At 41.8% G+C, this 16,052-nt stretch overlaps 2 protein-coding genes across 4 annotated transcripts; one reads left to right on the top strand and one right to left on the bottom strand.

Moving 5' to 3' along the window:
* Positions 1-1,385: 1,385 nt before the first annotated feature.
* On the top strand, positions 1,386-11,207 carry tsen2 (TSEN2 tRNA splicing endonuclease subunit). Of its 3 annotated transcripts, none has more exons than XM_023799784.2 (11): positions 1,386-1,600; positions 4,301-4,367; positions 5,299-5,338; positions 5,627-6,164; positions 6,636-6,704; positions 7,528-7,578; positions 7,684-7,822; positions 8,318-8,354; positions 8,847-8,958; positions 10,500-10,589; positions 10,677-11,207. In XM_023799784.2, the coding sequence occupies exons 1-11, from the start codon at positions 1,457-1,459 to the stop codon at positions 10,734-10,736; spliced, it is 1,347 nt and encodes a 448-aa protein (XP_023655552.1). In that variant the 5' UTR covers positions 1,386-1,456; the 3' UTR covers positions 10,737-11,207. The 3 variants fall into 3 exon arrangements, with proteins under 3 accessions (XP_023655552.1, XP_023655553.1, XP_023655551.1); XM_023799783.2 differs by lacking the exon at positions 1,386-1,600 and adding an exon at positions 3,832-4,191; XM_023799785.2 differs by lacking the exons at positions 1,386-1,600; positions 10,500-10,589 and adding an exon at positions 3,830-4,191.
* mkrn2os.2 (MKRN2 opposite strand, tandem duplicate 2) lies at positions 11,198-15,917 on the bottom strand. The gene is made up of 4 exons (XM_023799786.2): positions 13,387-15,917; positions 13,015-13,064; positions 11,829-11,997; positions 11,198-11,429 (listed from the first exon to the last, which is right to left on the bottom strand). The coding sequence occupies exons 1-4, from the start codon at positions 13,587-13,589 to the stop codon at positions 11,198-11,200; spliced, it is 654 nt and encodes a 217-aa protein (XP_023655554.2). The 5' UTR covers positions 13,590-15,917.
* Between the last annotated feature and the right edge of the window lie 135 nt (positions 15,918-16,052).

Raw genomic sequence — 16,052 nt, 5'->3', positions numbered from 1 at the left:
CTGTCAGTTTTCCACTGAGCCTGTCTAGTGCTCAGCATCAGCCTGCCTAGCTATATAGTCCAGTTCCTATATGCACCCTGTTAAAATAATACCTGTATCTTTTTAAAGGAGGGATGGGCAAACTGTAACGTTAAGACCTCAGAGTGAAACTGACATGATTATTTATGACCTTTTGTTAGTTCCTAGAGAATATTATAGGCCTACTGACATACGGAACTTAGAATTCCCCAAACATTGCTCTGAGTTTCAAGTCACTTACACAGTAATTATAGGCCTTTATTTTTCCAAACCAGCTTGTTTCGACAATATTTGTATAGCTACGGACTAGGGCAGACCAGCAGGTTTTAGGGGAAAAACACCTTTTTGTTCACATTCTGTATTTACTTCTTGAGACATTGAAAGAATCATAAAACTTATATAGTGATTTAGGTCATATGTGGCTTGACTTTTGTTTACCCAGCTTATCTTTCCAAGACATGAATTATTATCTAGTAACACTAATCCTTCAAATATTGTATTAGTTTAACCGTGAAGTCACCTAACTAAAATAAAGACTGAATCTTCTTTTGACGGGATTTTGCTGATTAATGTCAATTTGTTGACTATACAATGAGCAATACTACTGTACTGTTCAAACACGTGTATTACATTATATACGAAGCGTGCCTTTTGTTTTATTCATGTAGAGAGAAAGGAATATGTTGTATGTAGTAAAGTTTCAGAACAGATGGAAGAAATTCGGGTCTCTCTTGGTTCTTATAACTATTTGCTTCGCTCAATGTAAATTTGGGGATTTCATTAACTTGTAAGTCTTAGGCAATGAAATACAGTCCAGTAAATTCTCCAATGGCTGGGGTGGGAAAGGGAAAGAAGCCATCCGATTGGCTATCACAACAAATGTGGAGATTTGGCAGGTGGGTATTCTGGACGTGAGCCTGATGTTGTGTTGACGATGATTGAATGTGTTATTTATGTTGTGTCAGCATATCCTTACTTTGTTAGTACCAATTCTCAGATGACCGTGTCCTGCCAACATTCTTCGTTGGCTCTGCCAAATACTTCGAAAAAATACATTTTCCTGTTCTAAAGGCTCTTTAAAGTCAGAAAGCCAAAGATAGCATGTGTTTTCGGAAATGGCCATTTTGGAAAAACTGTGTTTTCGTTACAATTGACCATAGGCCTATTATTCAGAAAAAAGTAAATACACTCGAAGGAACTATCATGACATATATCGATAAAGATTACATTATCATTTCACTCATTCAGTGGGATTATTAAACTTAATTGACCTGGTTTATGCTTATTTTCAATTGCATTCAACTAACTTGTCGCCGTAAAAGTCGTGTGCCTGATATGTAAAAGTACCGGACGGATTATTGCAGTGATCTTTTCCTGTTTTTAGCGATGTAACCTTCTCGGCTGTCGAGCCTAAGAAATTGTCCAACCCAGGTATTGCATGCCGATATGGCGCCCTAGGCGAATATCACTATTGGCGCCCCGAGTCCGAGGCAAACTGAAAATGGCTGGCAAGTCGACGCCCCCTGAGAAGTTGGCGCCTTATTCACCCGCCGATGCCGGCCGTAGGATTGACAGGCCCTGGGTATGTAGAGGCTGCATGTACGACGAAGAATCTAGTTTAACGAATAACTGGCTTCAGATATTATGAAGAGCATGACTGCAGTAATAATTAATTGCAGATTCCATCAATGCCCCTAAATGTAAAATTAATAAGAAAAATCACACATCAGGAAACATTTTAATGTTACCACATTAATAATAGCAGGACTGATAACTCATAAATGAAAAATACATTATGAAACATGAAAACACTTAAACAGTTATTTCAATATGCATAATATGTAGTTTTATGTATAGTTTTAATGTAATTCATAGTCACAAGTCAGTTTTTTTCAGTAAAAATGCAGTGTCAACCAAGGCACACTTTACATAATGCAGTGTTAAACAATAGGACCAGTTTATATTTTATCATATTTTTAATGTATATGCTAATAAATATTAGTCTTTTTATTGTTGAGGAGATATTGTTCTCCAGCATTAAACTTATTTTCTTGAAAAATAAACTTATCTTGTGAAATGAAGGCAACCTTCGGATGTTGGTTGAGTAAGCAAATTCTTTGGCATTCATTTCAGAACAGCGCAGTCCCATAAACCTACAGAGAATACAATCCTTTTTTATCCCAAGCAGTATCCTCCCCACATACTATTGGTCTAAACTGAGGAACAACAAATAACTACATGTCAAATCAGTGTTTTGTGTGGCAGAATTACTCACGGTTTGCCATAAGGGCTGAAAAGCAAAAAGAGTTATTTCCATGCAGTCCCCCTGTACTTTCATACTTGAAAGTCTGTGCAACTGTCATTCTGTAACTCACCAATTCTTTTAATCAGATTAATTTAAGTAATATTAAATCTTATTTAAACTATTCTGTTGTGGGCTTTAAAACGTAAAAATTGGGAAAATAAATGATGATCAAACGCTATGGGAAAAATATACGCCTATTCCTTTTTACACTTACATAGGCCTAAAAGAGAAAACGCGCACGTCATTTAATTCATAATGAGGTAGAAATTGTAATCGACAGATTTAAGATTTACTGCATATGATTAATAATCGAAGTGACATAATTGCGGACCTTTGTAAAACTAGAAGTACTCCTTTAGGTTATTCATTGATAAATACAGTGAAGTAGATCAGGAGATATTATAAAATTCACGTTATTAATTTAAAATCCATTTCTATTATTGGTAGGTCTATATAACGACAAACATGGTACAAGTCATGTAACTGTATAGACGTAAGCTACTTGTAGGACTACATTTGATAAAATAATGCTGAAAATTAATCATTGGATATTAATACTTGTTTAGCCATTAGCAAAGAAAAATCGGTGGTTTTGGCTTTTTTCGAAAAAGAGTTTAGTTAGATAATACCACCACCTGCTGGGGAGTGACTATAGTCTTTGAAATCTAGAACAAAATAAAAATTCGAACAGTATGTACAAGGTCAAAAGAACTGGAATAGTCATTAGCTCATCAGAAGCGTTATACATGGGAAGCCTATACCATTTTCTTGATAGAACATTACTTAATTATTATTGGACTATTTAGAATATACATACAATAGGGCTTTTAACCACTGCAATGCTTTTATTTCAGATACTAGATCAACTTTACATGTATAATATCAATATAAAACCTAAATTTAGGTTATGTGGGCTATAAAAATTTCCAGAAGTAATGTATGGACGGGAGAGCTGAATGGACGTATTCGAATTCTGGTGTTGGAGGAAACTGTTAAATAATTCCATGGATAGAAAGGAGAAAAAACTAATCCGTAGGCTAAATGATGGCATCCAGAAAGACTGCATATTGGAAGGATTAATAATGAGACAGAAGCTTAAATATTTTGGACATATCATGAGAAGTCATCAATCGTTGGAGGATCTCGTGATGAGGAAAACTGAAGGCAAAGGAGTAAAGGAAGATAGAGGCTGACGGCATAACTGGGGCAATGAATGTGATTCTGGAGGAGCCCAGAGAGGCAGAGCTCGTTAGAAGCAACTGGTGTGCTAAAATCCACGAAGAGTCGGACTCGACTTTATTAACGACTGAATAAGGCTGTATGAAAAGGAATATCTGGCATTCCAACCCTCCGCATAAAATGTACGCCGCTGTCTTCAGTGTAGATGCATACCAATTTAAATTCATATAGCTCAGGTAATGTCGATTTAAGGTAATGTTTTGCTGTGAATGTTACTTTATTATTCCTGAAAGTATTGGGTAAAATCAGAAGTAGGAACCAAGACTTTGCAAGTGTTTCCTACCGAGGATTTTAGGTGTTGCAATTATAACTCGGTTTTGTATAATCTAGATAATGTGTATAAGACGTTTGCGTATATGTTTGTTTTAGTTATTGTATTTAGATGCAACATCAAAGAATACTGTCGAACGTATTTACCTTTAAATTAGAACAGGTAGATCGCTATGACAGAAGCCGTTTTCCAGGCGCCTAAACGCCGTGCGAGAGTATATGAATCGTACGAAGCCCCATTCCCTGTACTAGGCTATGAAAATGAAGCTGATCTGGAGCAACACATATACAGGGCAGAAATCGTGAACCAGCATGTTATCGTCAGAGACCCTAAACATATAGAAGCCTTGTACGGAAAGGTCAATACAACAAATAGCCTAACTTATATTCCATGTCATGTGCCTGGACGTGTGTTAGTTACATGTGCTTTTGTTACTGGGAGTGTACTTTCTTTTCTTTACGTTTTAGGGTTATTTTGGCAAAGGGATCTTGTCAAGAAGCAGACCCCAGCACAGCATCTCTGATACATGGAAAAGTAAGTTTGCCATTTTAAGGCTATAGCGTAAAATAAAAGTAGCGTACTTTGCCGATAGGGTATGATCATTGCACATTGCTGGTATTGGACAGAAATATTGAAACATTTCGCTAATACACATTTAACGGGCTGTGTTTTCAAATGCCGGGTAACCAGCTATTTGATTTGATGTAACAAGTTTGTAAAAATACTTAGAACGTAGTAAATGATTATTATCGGAACAGGATGCTAGGGAGACCCACAGATTGGTCAAAACGAAGAAAGGATGAGTTATCAAATAACCTCAATGAACAACAGTAAGTTCAGACCACACATCGGTATTGCTGTTAGCTTTGGCAAATATGAGTGGCATGCTGAAATAACTTGCATTTTCACACAATGCTCTTGCATTCTGATTATGGAATTGCGTAGATCCCAACCATTACAGCTCGGTTGTTTTGGACAAAGCATTCCTGAATAAATGCGATAACATAGAATGAACTTATGTGCCACGGAGGTGTGTAATGTGAGCTGACCGGACCATCGACGTGCCAATGAATGAATAAGTGAGCGTACGGTACCCCCCCTCCCCCTACTAACAGGGTCGCCCTATTTCACAGGAGTGAAATCACAAAAACAAAGCATAAGCAGAAGAATTTCTTTAGAAATAAATTTGATTCTTTTATATTCATTTTCTTTCGCCATATCCATATTTATATTTATATTTACTCGTATTTATTTATATCTATATAATGTCTAAGTTTTGCCGTCTGTCTTGATACCCTGTGTTGAGTTACTCAGTCTTACTTACATCTCATTGTACTTACTACTTGTACTAGTACAAAGGACAATAAGAATTTTGAATCATTAAATATTTTGTGGTTACTTACACAGATCCTAATCTGCACTGTTCATCTGCCTTAATCTATGCATTTTTAATATATATTTGTAGATTTCAGTGACAGATGTCTACCTGTGATCTCATTTTCCAAGTAAGTCCCCCAATTTATGTACAGCCCTCTTTCTGTGGTAAATGTTTCCAAATGTCTGATGCTTTAAGGGTTAGAATGATATTTCCTGCCAAAATTCCCTTCATATCCAGTTCACTGAAGGGTTTTCACAGAAGGGTGTTGATACTGCAGGATGGTGGTTAAACAGCCATAAGGTGGAGAGTGAGAGTAGGGAGCTGCTTCAGGTTCAGAATGTCCGGGCGTGGGGGACAGACTCTGGGGCTGCCAATACACGAGTGTCCTCCTTATGGTCACCTTGCTGTTCTTCAGGTACCAGCAGCACGTGCAATGGGCCCAAGATGTCCTCTTGTCGCAGGGGCTGGATGAAGATGCCGTCAGGGAAATTCTGGAGAAGTTCACGCACCCAACAGAGTCGAAGAACGAGGAGGAGGAGGAGACGACGGAGTGTGAAGAGGCTCTGCGTAGCTTGGGACAGGGCATGGAGACAGGGGAACCTCCCCTAGATCTAGAATGTTCTGAATATGAGCCACATGGCGGCAAAAATGGCCCCATAGAGCCTCTTGAGGTGGGGGGGCGGGAGCCGAAGAGGCAGGGCGACCCCCGGTATGACCCCCTGGCCGAGCTCTACCCCCAAGAGCCCGGGGGGCTGGATGAGGGAGCCATGGAGAACATGCAGTGCGTCCTGCACAACCACTGGCTCCCCCACTGCGGCTGCCGGCCCGAGCACATCCTGCCGCCCACCACCTCCCACTCGGGCCCCGCACCACCCACGGGGTACCAGTATGTACTGGTGGAGGAAGATGAGGAAGAGGAGTGTGAGGATGGTGAAGTCAGCAGTCATCGCAGGGTGAGCTACTGCAGATAGATCCCCGAATCAGATGGGCGTTTTCCCTCATGTCCATGTACAGTTACACCATGACAGGAAATAATGTCCCCCCAGGGCCACGGTGCAGCATGCAGACAGCTAGCTGCACTAATATTATTATTATTATTATTATTATTATTATTATTTTTATTAGTAAGTGGGCTTTATTGTCATACCATCTGTATACAGGTATAATAGAATAAACTGTGCCAGATGACTGTCAATAAATAGATGATATGTTGATATATATATCTTAGGGGGGGGGCGGTTACCATGTCACAGAGTGTGGAGCTTTAAGCAGAGCCCTGAAAGGTCGGTAGCGCGATTAATTTTGTAAATCGCAAACACCGTTGTTTTGTTTTCCTTTTCTCCCTCGTTTTGTTCTTTTGCTTTCAGTGATAAATCTTCGCTGTGTTTTGGTTCCTTGTTTTTTTGTGTTTTTTCTTTTTTAAGTCCACGCGGCTGGTGTGCAGGATCAACCCCTTCAGGATTATGGAGTACCTTCAGCTCGGCCTGGAGGAGGTAGGGCACCGGCTTTCGCTTCCCTGCACGCTAGCCCTGTTTGACTTGTTTTGGCGGTGAATTTGTCATTTTGTGTAATTTTTTTTTTGGGAGGGGGAGAAAAAAAACATTCCAGTTGAGGCACTGTTGACGCAGCTGGTGTGTGTGTGTGTGTGTGTGTGTGTGTGTGTGTGTGTGTGTGTGCGTGCGTGCGTGCGTGCATATGTGTGTGTGTGTGCACGCATATGCTTGTTGGGGCGATTCTTAGAGATAATGAAAAACAAATGACGGAGCAATAGAGGTGGTCCATGGGCTCCCACACGTGTGCCCCCCCTCCTTTTCACCTGGGTATTCTTTCTCTTTTCGCTGATGATTCCTTCACGTCTCTTGCTCATAAGAGTGCCGGTCCTATGGCAGACTCGGGTTTGAATTCGTGCCGTGTGCCCACTCAGGTTTGGTGCATCAATAATCTGAGTTGTATCCGCTTTGGACCCATTAAGCAGGCAGTGTTAGCCCTCCGTGCCTGGATCCGAAGGTTGTCAGTTCAAATCCCGTGCTGGGCAGAACAGTCACATTCCTCTTGGGCCCTTGAGACCTTTGACTCCCCGTAAAATGCTCCGGGGTGCCGGAGAAACGGCCGATCCTGTGCTCAGACCCTGAGCTTCACACTCACCTGTATTTGCGTCTTTATTATTAGTGTCTTATGTCTTTAACTAAAGAGCATTCCAAGGTACCTGCTCTCCTACTTGTGCAAATGGCAAATATAGCATTATTTCATTTCATTAGGCTGGAATTTGTAGCTTTGCTGTTTTTCTGTTTCATTAATGTTTCCTCTGTTTTCCAGGCCTTCTTTCTCGTCTATGCCTTAGGCTGCTTATCGGTCTATTACCACGAGGTAAGGCTGCTCGTCGCCCATATAAATTGTATTAAACCCCATATGGAGTATGTCCGGGGTCCGCTGACATGGCCGCTCGTGTCCCTCTGTTTTTTCCCTCCCTAGGAGCCCCTGACCATCGCCTGCCTCTGGGAGAGGTTTTGCTCTGCACAGCCCGGCTTCTGCTCCACCTACGCAGCGTACCACTACTTCCGTGCCAAGGGCTGGGTGCCGAAGGTGGGGATGAAATATGGAGCTGACCTGTGTGAGTTCGCCACGGCTGGATCTGAGCTCAATTTCATGCTGGTTCACCCTTATTTTAAAAACAAATGGATTCCTCATACTTTGGCTAAAAAGGCAATGTTCCCTTCAGTCCCCTGCGATTGAGCCATCAGCCCAGGTCACATGTACTGCAGTTCATTTGGAAACACAGGCAGCGCCTATCCGTGGTTGGCGTAACCCCAGTCATCCACTCCGGTGAAACATTGATGGCCCACAAATGTTTTTTCCGTTCGAAGAGACGTTTCGACAAGATAAGGGCCCGTCAGGAGACATTTTCCAAGAACTCAAAGTGGAGATGGTGAATTATTCAAGGCTGGGCAGGCAGGGTGGGCGTCCATCTCCTAACAGACGCGGGGAAAACCGACTCCTTTTGTCTGGTGTGGAGGGCGCGGGTCGGCCGCCTCTGCCAAACCCTAATCCTGCTCCCTGGCATGTATGACAAACACGCCCCTTAAGACTTTGTTTCTCCTGCCTGCAGTGCTGTACCGGAAAGGACCTCCATTTTACCACGCCAGGTGTGTGCCAATATCGGTCATCGTCATAAGGCTGTCATAACGTTACACTGACATTCCCATCAATGGTATTCAATGACCAGAAGTTACATTAAAAACATTATTACAATTACATTGTTATTACATCACTTCATTCACAATGATCAATATGGCTTCTGGTCTGACACTTCTCACACAAGACCCCTTGAGATGAACAAAAGTCACGACCATGCCAGCGAAGTCTTCTGCTTGCCTCCAGTTTCAGTTCATTTTCATATCACAGTTTATACTGATTCTATATATCTTCTTTCAATAGGTTTTATATCTGCCTTATTGACTTCTCCGGTTTCCACTTCTTGTTTTTGTTTGACTTCTTGAGTTTTGCGTACATTATTTAATCGACTGCTCCGGTCTGTGCTGAATCACTGTGTCTGGCTACGATAATGCTATAGCCCCCATTATTAATGGTGAGTGATTAACATGTTACCTCCGTTCCTGTGCTCTCCTCTCCCCCAGTTACTCTGTGGTGGTGGAGGTGGCGGACGACTCCTTCCACGGGGCGACTCTGCGGCCGTTCTCCTGGCGTTCCCTGGCAGCTCTGAGCAGGATCACCGGCAATGTCTCAAAGGTGAGGCAAAGGCATCATCTAGGCCTCTCCCAGGCTTCGAAGCTGTATGTCTGTCTAAGCCCCACTTTAAAGAAGTTCACCAGAGCTTTTCCCATCCTGTAGATCAGTGGTTCTCAAACGTTTTTGCACCGCAACCCAATTTTTACCATGCCAGCTCAGTTGTGACCCTCTTGTGGTTCAAATTAACGCTATTATCATCGCACAGTGCACTTGTGCAATTTACGACAATCAATGCCTATCGCACAAATCTGATTGGATGTGCCAGTTAATTTTAAATTAAGCATCTGTGTTTTGGCTTCTAGGATTGGTTGTGTTCACTAGTTTTGCGCTAAGCGTTTGCAGACCCACAGGTTGGGAATTGCTGCTCTAGATAGCTTGGCTGTTTCAGCACTAAATCATAACTGAAACTTAATCGTTGCAGTAAATGGTCATGACCTTTGACTGTCTGTCTTCTCTTCTGTATCTGGGATGGTTTCTTCTACCAGACCATCAGAAAGCTGAATTCTGGTACTCTGGAATTCTAACCCAGTTACTGGCTATTTCCATTAAAGTTTTATCCACATTAAAAGCAAATTTTCAATAAGTTGACAAGGTGAAATAGTGAATAAGGTGTGTTTCCATTAAAGGCTGTCATGCGAATGGTTCTTGCCATTTAACATCTCACTAAATTAAAATCCATGTCTCAGGCTTGGAGCAGCCTTTCCACGAGTTAGTAGCTGTAGAATAACTAATCATGAACATATGTCCTATGTATCTACTAATTCACTAATTCTGTTTCAGTTGCAGTTTTGTAACACTTCTTTTTCACCAGAAAAACGTACCTCATGCAGATGTAAAAACATTTTTGTAATATTTGAGGTTTTTTTATTATTATTTGAGTGTTTCCATTAACAGTTTTTCAGTTGGCATGAGATTGTTCAGCATCTTGGTCAATGAAAAATGACACTATTGTTATGCATATCACACCAGATTCATAATCATTTCACCACACTGCATCGGTCACAGTGTATGTGTAACTGTCACTGCATCCAGCATCAATAACTGTATTACTGTTCATCATACGTTATTGTATTTGTTTTTAATTTGCACATTATTATTACTATGTTGCATGTTGTCCATTTTACAATGTTTGTGCTATTCCATCACTACGGTTGTGGACTTGCACACACTTTTCACACACCTGTGCTTCACTAAGTGTCAAGTGATCTGACAGATGAAGTGATTTGATTTGAAACAGCAGTACGTAATCGTAATGCACAAATGCAAGTCAGATTTAGTAGTATTAGCTAAATTAAGGGTCACAGACCGTATGTGGAACACGTCATTCCGAGGCTGATGATTCTAGGTTCAGCTGAAATGCAGAATGGTAATCAGATTAGCGTTTATCTAGATTTATTTTGCTTTTCAGATACCAAAAATCACTATACTGATGAGGAAAATTCATACAGAGCATGTCAGCCTTCAGTCTTCCTTCTGTGCATTCAGTCCCTACTTTGATCGGTGGTTTGGAGACCTGACTATGGTTGATGGTTGATTTCCAGGAGTTGATGCTGTGCTACGTCATCAGACCCTCGGGCCTGACAAGGGAGGAACTGTCTTCTCCAGAGTGTATAAAGAGGATGAAGATCCAGGTGCGGCCTTTTATGACCGCTGACGAAAGAGTGGGCGCCTCATTTGCAAAGCGCTCATTACCTACCTGCATGTCCCTTTCTTTTCAGGAGATAATCATCAGCAGATGGGTGTCTTCACGAGAACGGACAGAACAAGAGGAAATCTGATACGGACCATCTAAATATTTAATTACAGGTTTAACTGTTAAGTTTAACAGAAGTTCAGACCTGAAAACGGGTGATGTGCTTCTTATTGCTACCTCAGTTGAAGGATAATTTATCTCACATATTGGAATAATTTATCCAACATATTAGATACGCAGCTTATCTGTCACACCCTTCTGCTAAGGACATGCAGGAAACCCAAACAGTATTTCCTGTTAACCCTTTGTTCATGAATTGGTTATTTTACTCTATAATTTGTGAAATAACAATGTAACAAACACATCAAGAAACCTTTGATATCTGAAAGATACATGCATCCAGTAATAATTTATATAGAATCATTGTTCCCTCATTCAGGTAATAAAATAAGACCATTGTAGATTGTACTATGAAAGTGGAGGTAGTTTTAATTAACATCAGTTTAACACGTTTAGCTGTGGTCTTCAGGTAGTAAAATGTCGATGTTAGTTCTCACTGTGGTCTCCGTGTCGGTTCTTGTGGTCCATCACGATGTAGAAGTGATTCTCGGCGATCTCTCTGCACAGGACGCTGTACTTCGAGGCCCTTTTTATCCGGGGGAGGACGAAGGCGTTTGTGAACTCGTCTTTACTCAGAGCGCGCTTGTGTTCAGTTGCCAGCACGCAGTTTATGAACATCAGGGTGAAGTTGTAACAGTTGTGCTTTTCCTCATCAAATCTGCAACATAAAACGACATAAGAAAACACACATTCCTTATTCCTCCCTGTGGGGGAACTTTCTCTTCGTCTGTTCTCTCTCTTAAATGGACACATACAGGTGAGAGCAAGTTTGGGAGTCACAAGTCAGGGCCAGCCGGCATGTGTGACCCCTGGAGCTGGGGGTTAAGGGCCTTACGCAAGGGCTTAACCAGGGTATCAGTCTGCCAGCCAACTGATAACCTTGTGCATTAGTGGTTAGTGGCTAAGACTCATATATGAAAATTTATATTAAATATTATTTTTCCACTTTATTTGAAGCGTGCCGGATGAATACTTAAAAAAAATGGTTGTTGAGTGGAGATGACTCTGAGACTGCCTGGTCTCCTCTGCTTCAGCGTTTCCCTGAAGCACTCCGCACCTTTGCCACTGCGTGTCCCACATGTGGGCAGAGGAGAACTTGTCGAGGTACCGGTCCCACTGGTTGATGAGGTTGTACATGTCTGGTTGCACCAGTGGGATGCTGATGCACCTCTCCCACCCATACTCGTCTCTGCGGACCCCTGTCTTGGTGTAGTTGTAGACCACGCCTAGGTACAGCAACAGAGACACACACACGATGGTCTTAGCACGCTTTTTTTGCTGATGCATACTTGGTGTTAAAAAAAAGGCTATAGAAGCTTATTTGTGACAGACATTCAAGTACTGTTGTATTGATAGTGATCTGACTGCAGTGCAGTTGGCTATTGTTTCGCTAGACCAGTGGCCTGTACTACAAAGCAGGGATACTGGTTTATCGGGGTAACTTGTCGGATTTAAGGTAGTCTGGGCAAAATGTAAGTGAACGAATATGAAGTCCATTTAAACTGTGGTGCCTTAAATCCAACAAGTTACCCCGATAAGCCAGTAACCCCGCTTCGTGGTACAGGCCAAAGAGTTCTTCAACCCAGTCTGTGGGCACAGACAGTTCACATTTTACTACCTCCAAGCTCCAAAAATACCAGAAGCAAACAATCAAGAACACCAAATACCTGGTACAGGTGTGCTGGGGCAGAGCAAAAATGTGGAAATCTCCTTGTTGATTATGTAGTATGTTATTGGTTAAGTTTATTGTCAATCAAGAGCAGTTAATGTTTTGTTTATATAGTTGTTCCCGCCCCTTTCCACACTTCAGAGAAACGTAACCTCTTCAGCTTTCTGCAGAGGATTAAATGTGCAATTGTAATTTTTTTTTACTACTTGTGAGGTAGTGTGCGTGCCGCTAACAATCCACGCTCATGCTCGCGTGCAAAACAAAAGCTGACGAGTGTCTGCATTGTGCACAATAAAGAACGGTTGCCCCACTGTTCTAACCAGGCAATCTGCTGTCAGATACTTTAACTCTGAACACCATCAGGGCTTTCTGGAGGAAGGGCACACCTATTTTTTGTGCTAATGGTTGAGTCCTGCTGGTATCTAATCACACAGGTGTGGCTCACATGTCCAATGCATGTCTAAGTATATTTGTACTCACAAATACACGCACACTCAACAATGTCCCGTTTACACCCGTATACATGGCGCTTGCGTTGCCGGTGAAGAACGTTCGGTACTGGAGAAGCACACACCGTTAGTGTCTGTGATCCCAGTATGTAGGTCAGATCCTCCGTCAAACTCCCTGTGAAAGTAACGGAATCAGGAGGCAAAACACAACAGTGAGAGTCTGAAGAGGTCACGGACCGTACCACTGCATTACTGTACATTTCCATGCAGTTCATTTTCACTAAAAAAAAATTCTTAAAAACAAAACATATCCGTACATTTGCTAGATCATTTGATAAACTGTTTTGCAGATACTGTACATACTATATATTGATAAAATGTACAAAAGCTAAAATGATATATATATTTATACACACACAGACACACACACACCTTATTGTGCTTTGAATAGCTTTAGTATGTATATTATAAGTGAAAGTTGATATCTGAAGTCTTACCTGACAAAGTGTCCCTCTGTCGGGGCGATGAGGAAGGAGCAGAGTGCCTTGTGTCCATTGGAGAAGGGGCTGGGGATGCTGACTGGGGCCTCCTCCAGACGGCGACCACCAAGGCCAACGCCACACTGGGGGCATCGCTCTGGGATGGAGAAACAGTAGATGTTCCGGCCGCAGTGGCTGAATCTGATCACGCTCTTGTCCATGGGATGCGGGAGCGTTCACACCGGCTGACCCTTAAGAGTGTGGCTAGGATATCGAGAAGCTACTCAGCCGGAGCGGAACCTCATTCGCTGCCGCGTGCTAACGTTGCCCTGGGAGACCAGAGTCATTGGCCTATCGGGTTCCAGAGAGCATGCAGCCATGGTTACCGAAGGAAGCAGAGCGAATACGAAAGGATCCTCATGCAGGTGGTGTTAGAGGTGGTGGTGCTATGACCAGACCACATGTTCTAGCATTACTATGACCAATAGCTTCATGGGAAAAAATGAAGTTGTTTACATTTTTCTAGGGGACATCTTGTTAAACTCAGTCATCCTGAGGAATATATGAAATTCATCAACACCATCAGGCCTTTATCTTTAACATCCTAAATATGCAATCTGCTTCAGATAAGACAAAAAATAAATTGTATTTGTAGATATTATGGTTGGATGCCCCCCCCATAAGAAAAAAAAACTCCAAAAATGTCCATATACACTAACTACTGTTCAAAAGTTTGGGGTCACTTAGAAATTTCCTTGTTTTCCATGAAAGCATACATGAAATGAGTTTGAATAAGAAATACAGCTAAATAAATAGGAAATAGTCATTACTAGAAATCTTTGAAATTAATAATTGTTTTCTTCAAACTTTGCTTTCGTCAGAGTCCTCCATTTGCAGCAATTACAACCTGGTAGACCTTGGGCATTCTAGATGTCAGTTTGTTGAGGTAATCTGATGAGATTCCACCCCATGCTTCCTGAAGCATCTCCCAGAAGTTGGATTGGCTGTGTGGGCACTTCTTGCGTACCATTCGGTCAAGCTGCTCCCATAACAGCTCAATAGAGTTGAGATCCAGTGACTATGCTGGTCACTCCATTATACACAGAATACCAGCTTCTTCCCTAAACAGTTCTTGCATAGTTTGAAGCTGTGTAAGGGTTATTGTCCTGTTGTAGGAGGAAATTGGCTCCAATTAAGCTCCGCCCACAGGGTTTGGCATGGCATTGCAGAATGATGATAGTCTTCCTTCTTCAAGATCCCTTTTACCCAGTACAAATCTCCCAGTTTACAATCACCAAAGCAGCCTCAGACCATCTCATTGCCTCCACCATGCTTCACAGATTTCATCAAGCAGTCCTCCAGGATCTTTTCATTTGTTCTGCATCTCATAAACCACCTTCTTTGTGATACTACTACCTCAAACTTTTCTACTTTTAGAAAAGTTTATCAATCCAATAGCACTTTTTTTCCAATCTTCCTCTGTCCAGTGTCTGTGTTCATTCGCCCTTCTCAGTCTGTTTCGCAAACTACACACTCTAATATATTTACCCTCTCGCTCAGTTGTGCATCAGGGCCTCTCTCTCCTCTTTCTATTGTGGTTAGAGCCTGTTGGCGCCGCTCTGTGAAGGGAGTGATACACAGCATTGTACGAGATCTTCAGTTTCCTGGCAATTTCTCGCATGGAATAGCTTTCATTTCTCAGAACAGGAATAGACTGACGAGCTGCAGGAGAAAGTTCTTCGTGTCTGACCATTTTGAGCTTTGAGCGTGAGAAACCCACAACTGCCGATGCTCCAGATACTCAACTAGTCCAAAGGCGGCCAGTTTTATTGCTTCTTTAATCGGCACAACAATTATCATCTGTGCTAACAAAATTGCAGAAGGGTTTTCTAATGATCGATTAACCTTTTAAAATGATTAACTTGCATTAGCAAACACAACATTCCACTGGAACTCAGGACTAATTGTTGCTGATAATGGGCCTCTGTACACCTAAGTAGATATTCCATTAAAGTTGTTTCAAGCTATGATAGTCGTTTAAATTAACTATGTCTACACGGTATTTCCGATCAATCTCATGTTATTTTAATGAACAAAAAACTTGTTTCTTTTTTTCAAAAGCAAGAAAATTTCTCATTGACCCAAAACTTTTGAATGGTAGTGTATGTTGGATAAATTGCTGGATACAGCAGTTAACTGAAGCGACACAGGAGTGCGTGACTGAGTGATGCAGACGTAGGTAATCACACACCTGTTTGTGCTTGGAGGATGAGGTGGGTAGCACCAAGGAGAATGAGATCCACATGATCCTGCTCTACAATTCACCTCCACCAAAACCCAGAAACATTTTTTTATTACTACAGAGTGGTTCTGATCATATTTTCTCAGGACAACGTTTTTAACATTGTCTGACTCTTAACAAAAGTCAATTTGCACGAATAATGTCAGATTCAACATGAGTATTATCTAAATACCATAACCTGTAGGTGAGGTGTTGTTTACGAATCACTCATACGATCTGCCGGTTCCCCACAATGCACTGTCTCTGTGCACAAGGCGACCAGCCGAGTGGAAACAACACAATAGCAGGGGGGGTGGGGAGGGTCAGCTCACCATTACTCAGCGGTGTCTGCGAAACACAGCTGTCAAAGGTGTCTATCCCTGCATGAGGTCAAATGGTCCAT

Source organism: Paramormyrops kingsleyae, chromosome 8, assembly GCF_048594095.1.
Source record: "Paramormyrops kingsleyae isolate MSU_618 chromosome 8, PKINGS_0.4, whole genome shotgun sequence".
In the NCBI taxonomy this organism is placed as follows: Eukaryota; Metazoa; Chordata; class Actinopteri; order Osteoglossiformes; family Mormyridae; genus Paramormyrops; species Paramormyrops kingsleyae.
The sequence above is the reverse complement of the archived record's forward strand: the minus strand, read 5'-3'. Positions and strand labels throughout refer to the sequence as shown.

What these genes read in the sequence shown, in the direction of transcription:
- tsen2 (XM_023799783.2), top strand. Translation starts at nt 4,006, where the DNA reads ATGACAGAAGCCGTTTTCCAGGCGCCTAAACGCCGTGCGAGAGTATAT. An exon ending in CCTGTGATCTCATTTTCCAA is followed by an intron (nt 5,339 to 5,626) that starts GTAAGTCCCCCA and finishes GCTGTTCTTCAG; the next exon opens with GTACCAGCAGCACGTGCAAT. An exon ending in TCACCGGCAATGTCTCAAAG is followed by an intron (nt 8,959 to 10,499) that starts GTGAGGCAAAGG and finishes GTTGATTTCCAG; the next exon opens with GAGTTGATGCTGTGCTACGT.
- mkrn2os.2 (XM_023799786.2), bottom strand. Translation starts at nt 13,589, where the DNA reads ATGGACAAGAGCGTGATCAGATTCAGCCACTGCGGCCGGAACATCTAC. An exon ending in ACAGAGGGACACTTTGTCAG is followed by an intron (nt 13,065 to 13,386) that starts GTAAGACTTCAG and finishes TTACTTTCACAG; the next exon opens with GGAGTTTGACGGAGGATCTG. An exon ending in TGGGATCACAGACACTAACG is followed by an intron (nt 11,998 to 13,014) that starts GTGTGTGCTTCT and finishes TGCTGTACCTAG; the next exon opens with GCGTGGTCTACAACTACACC.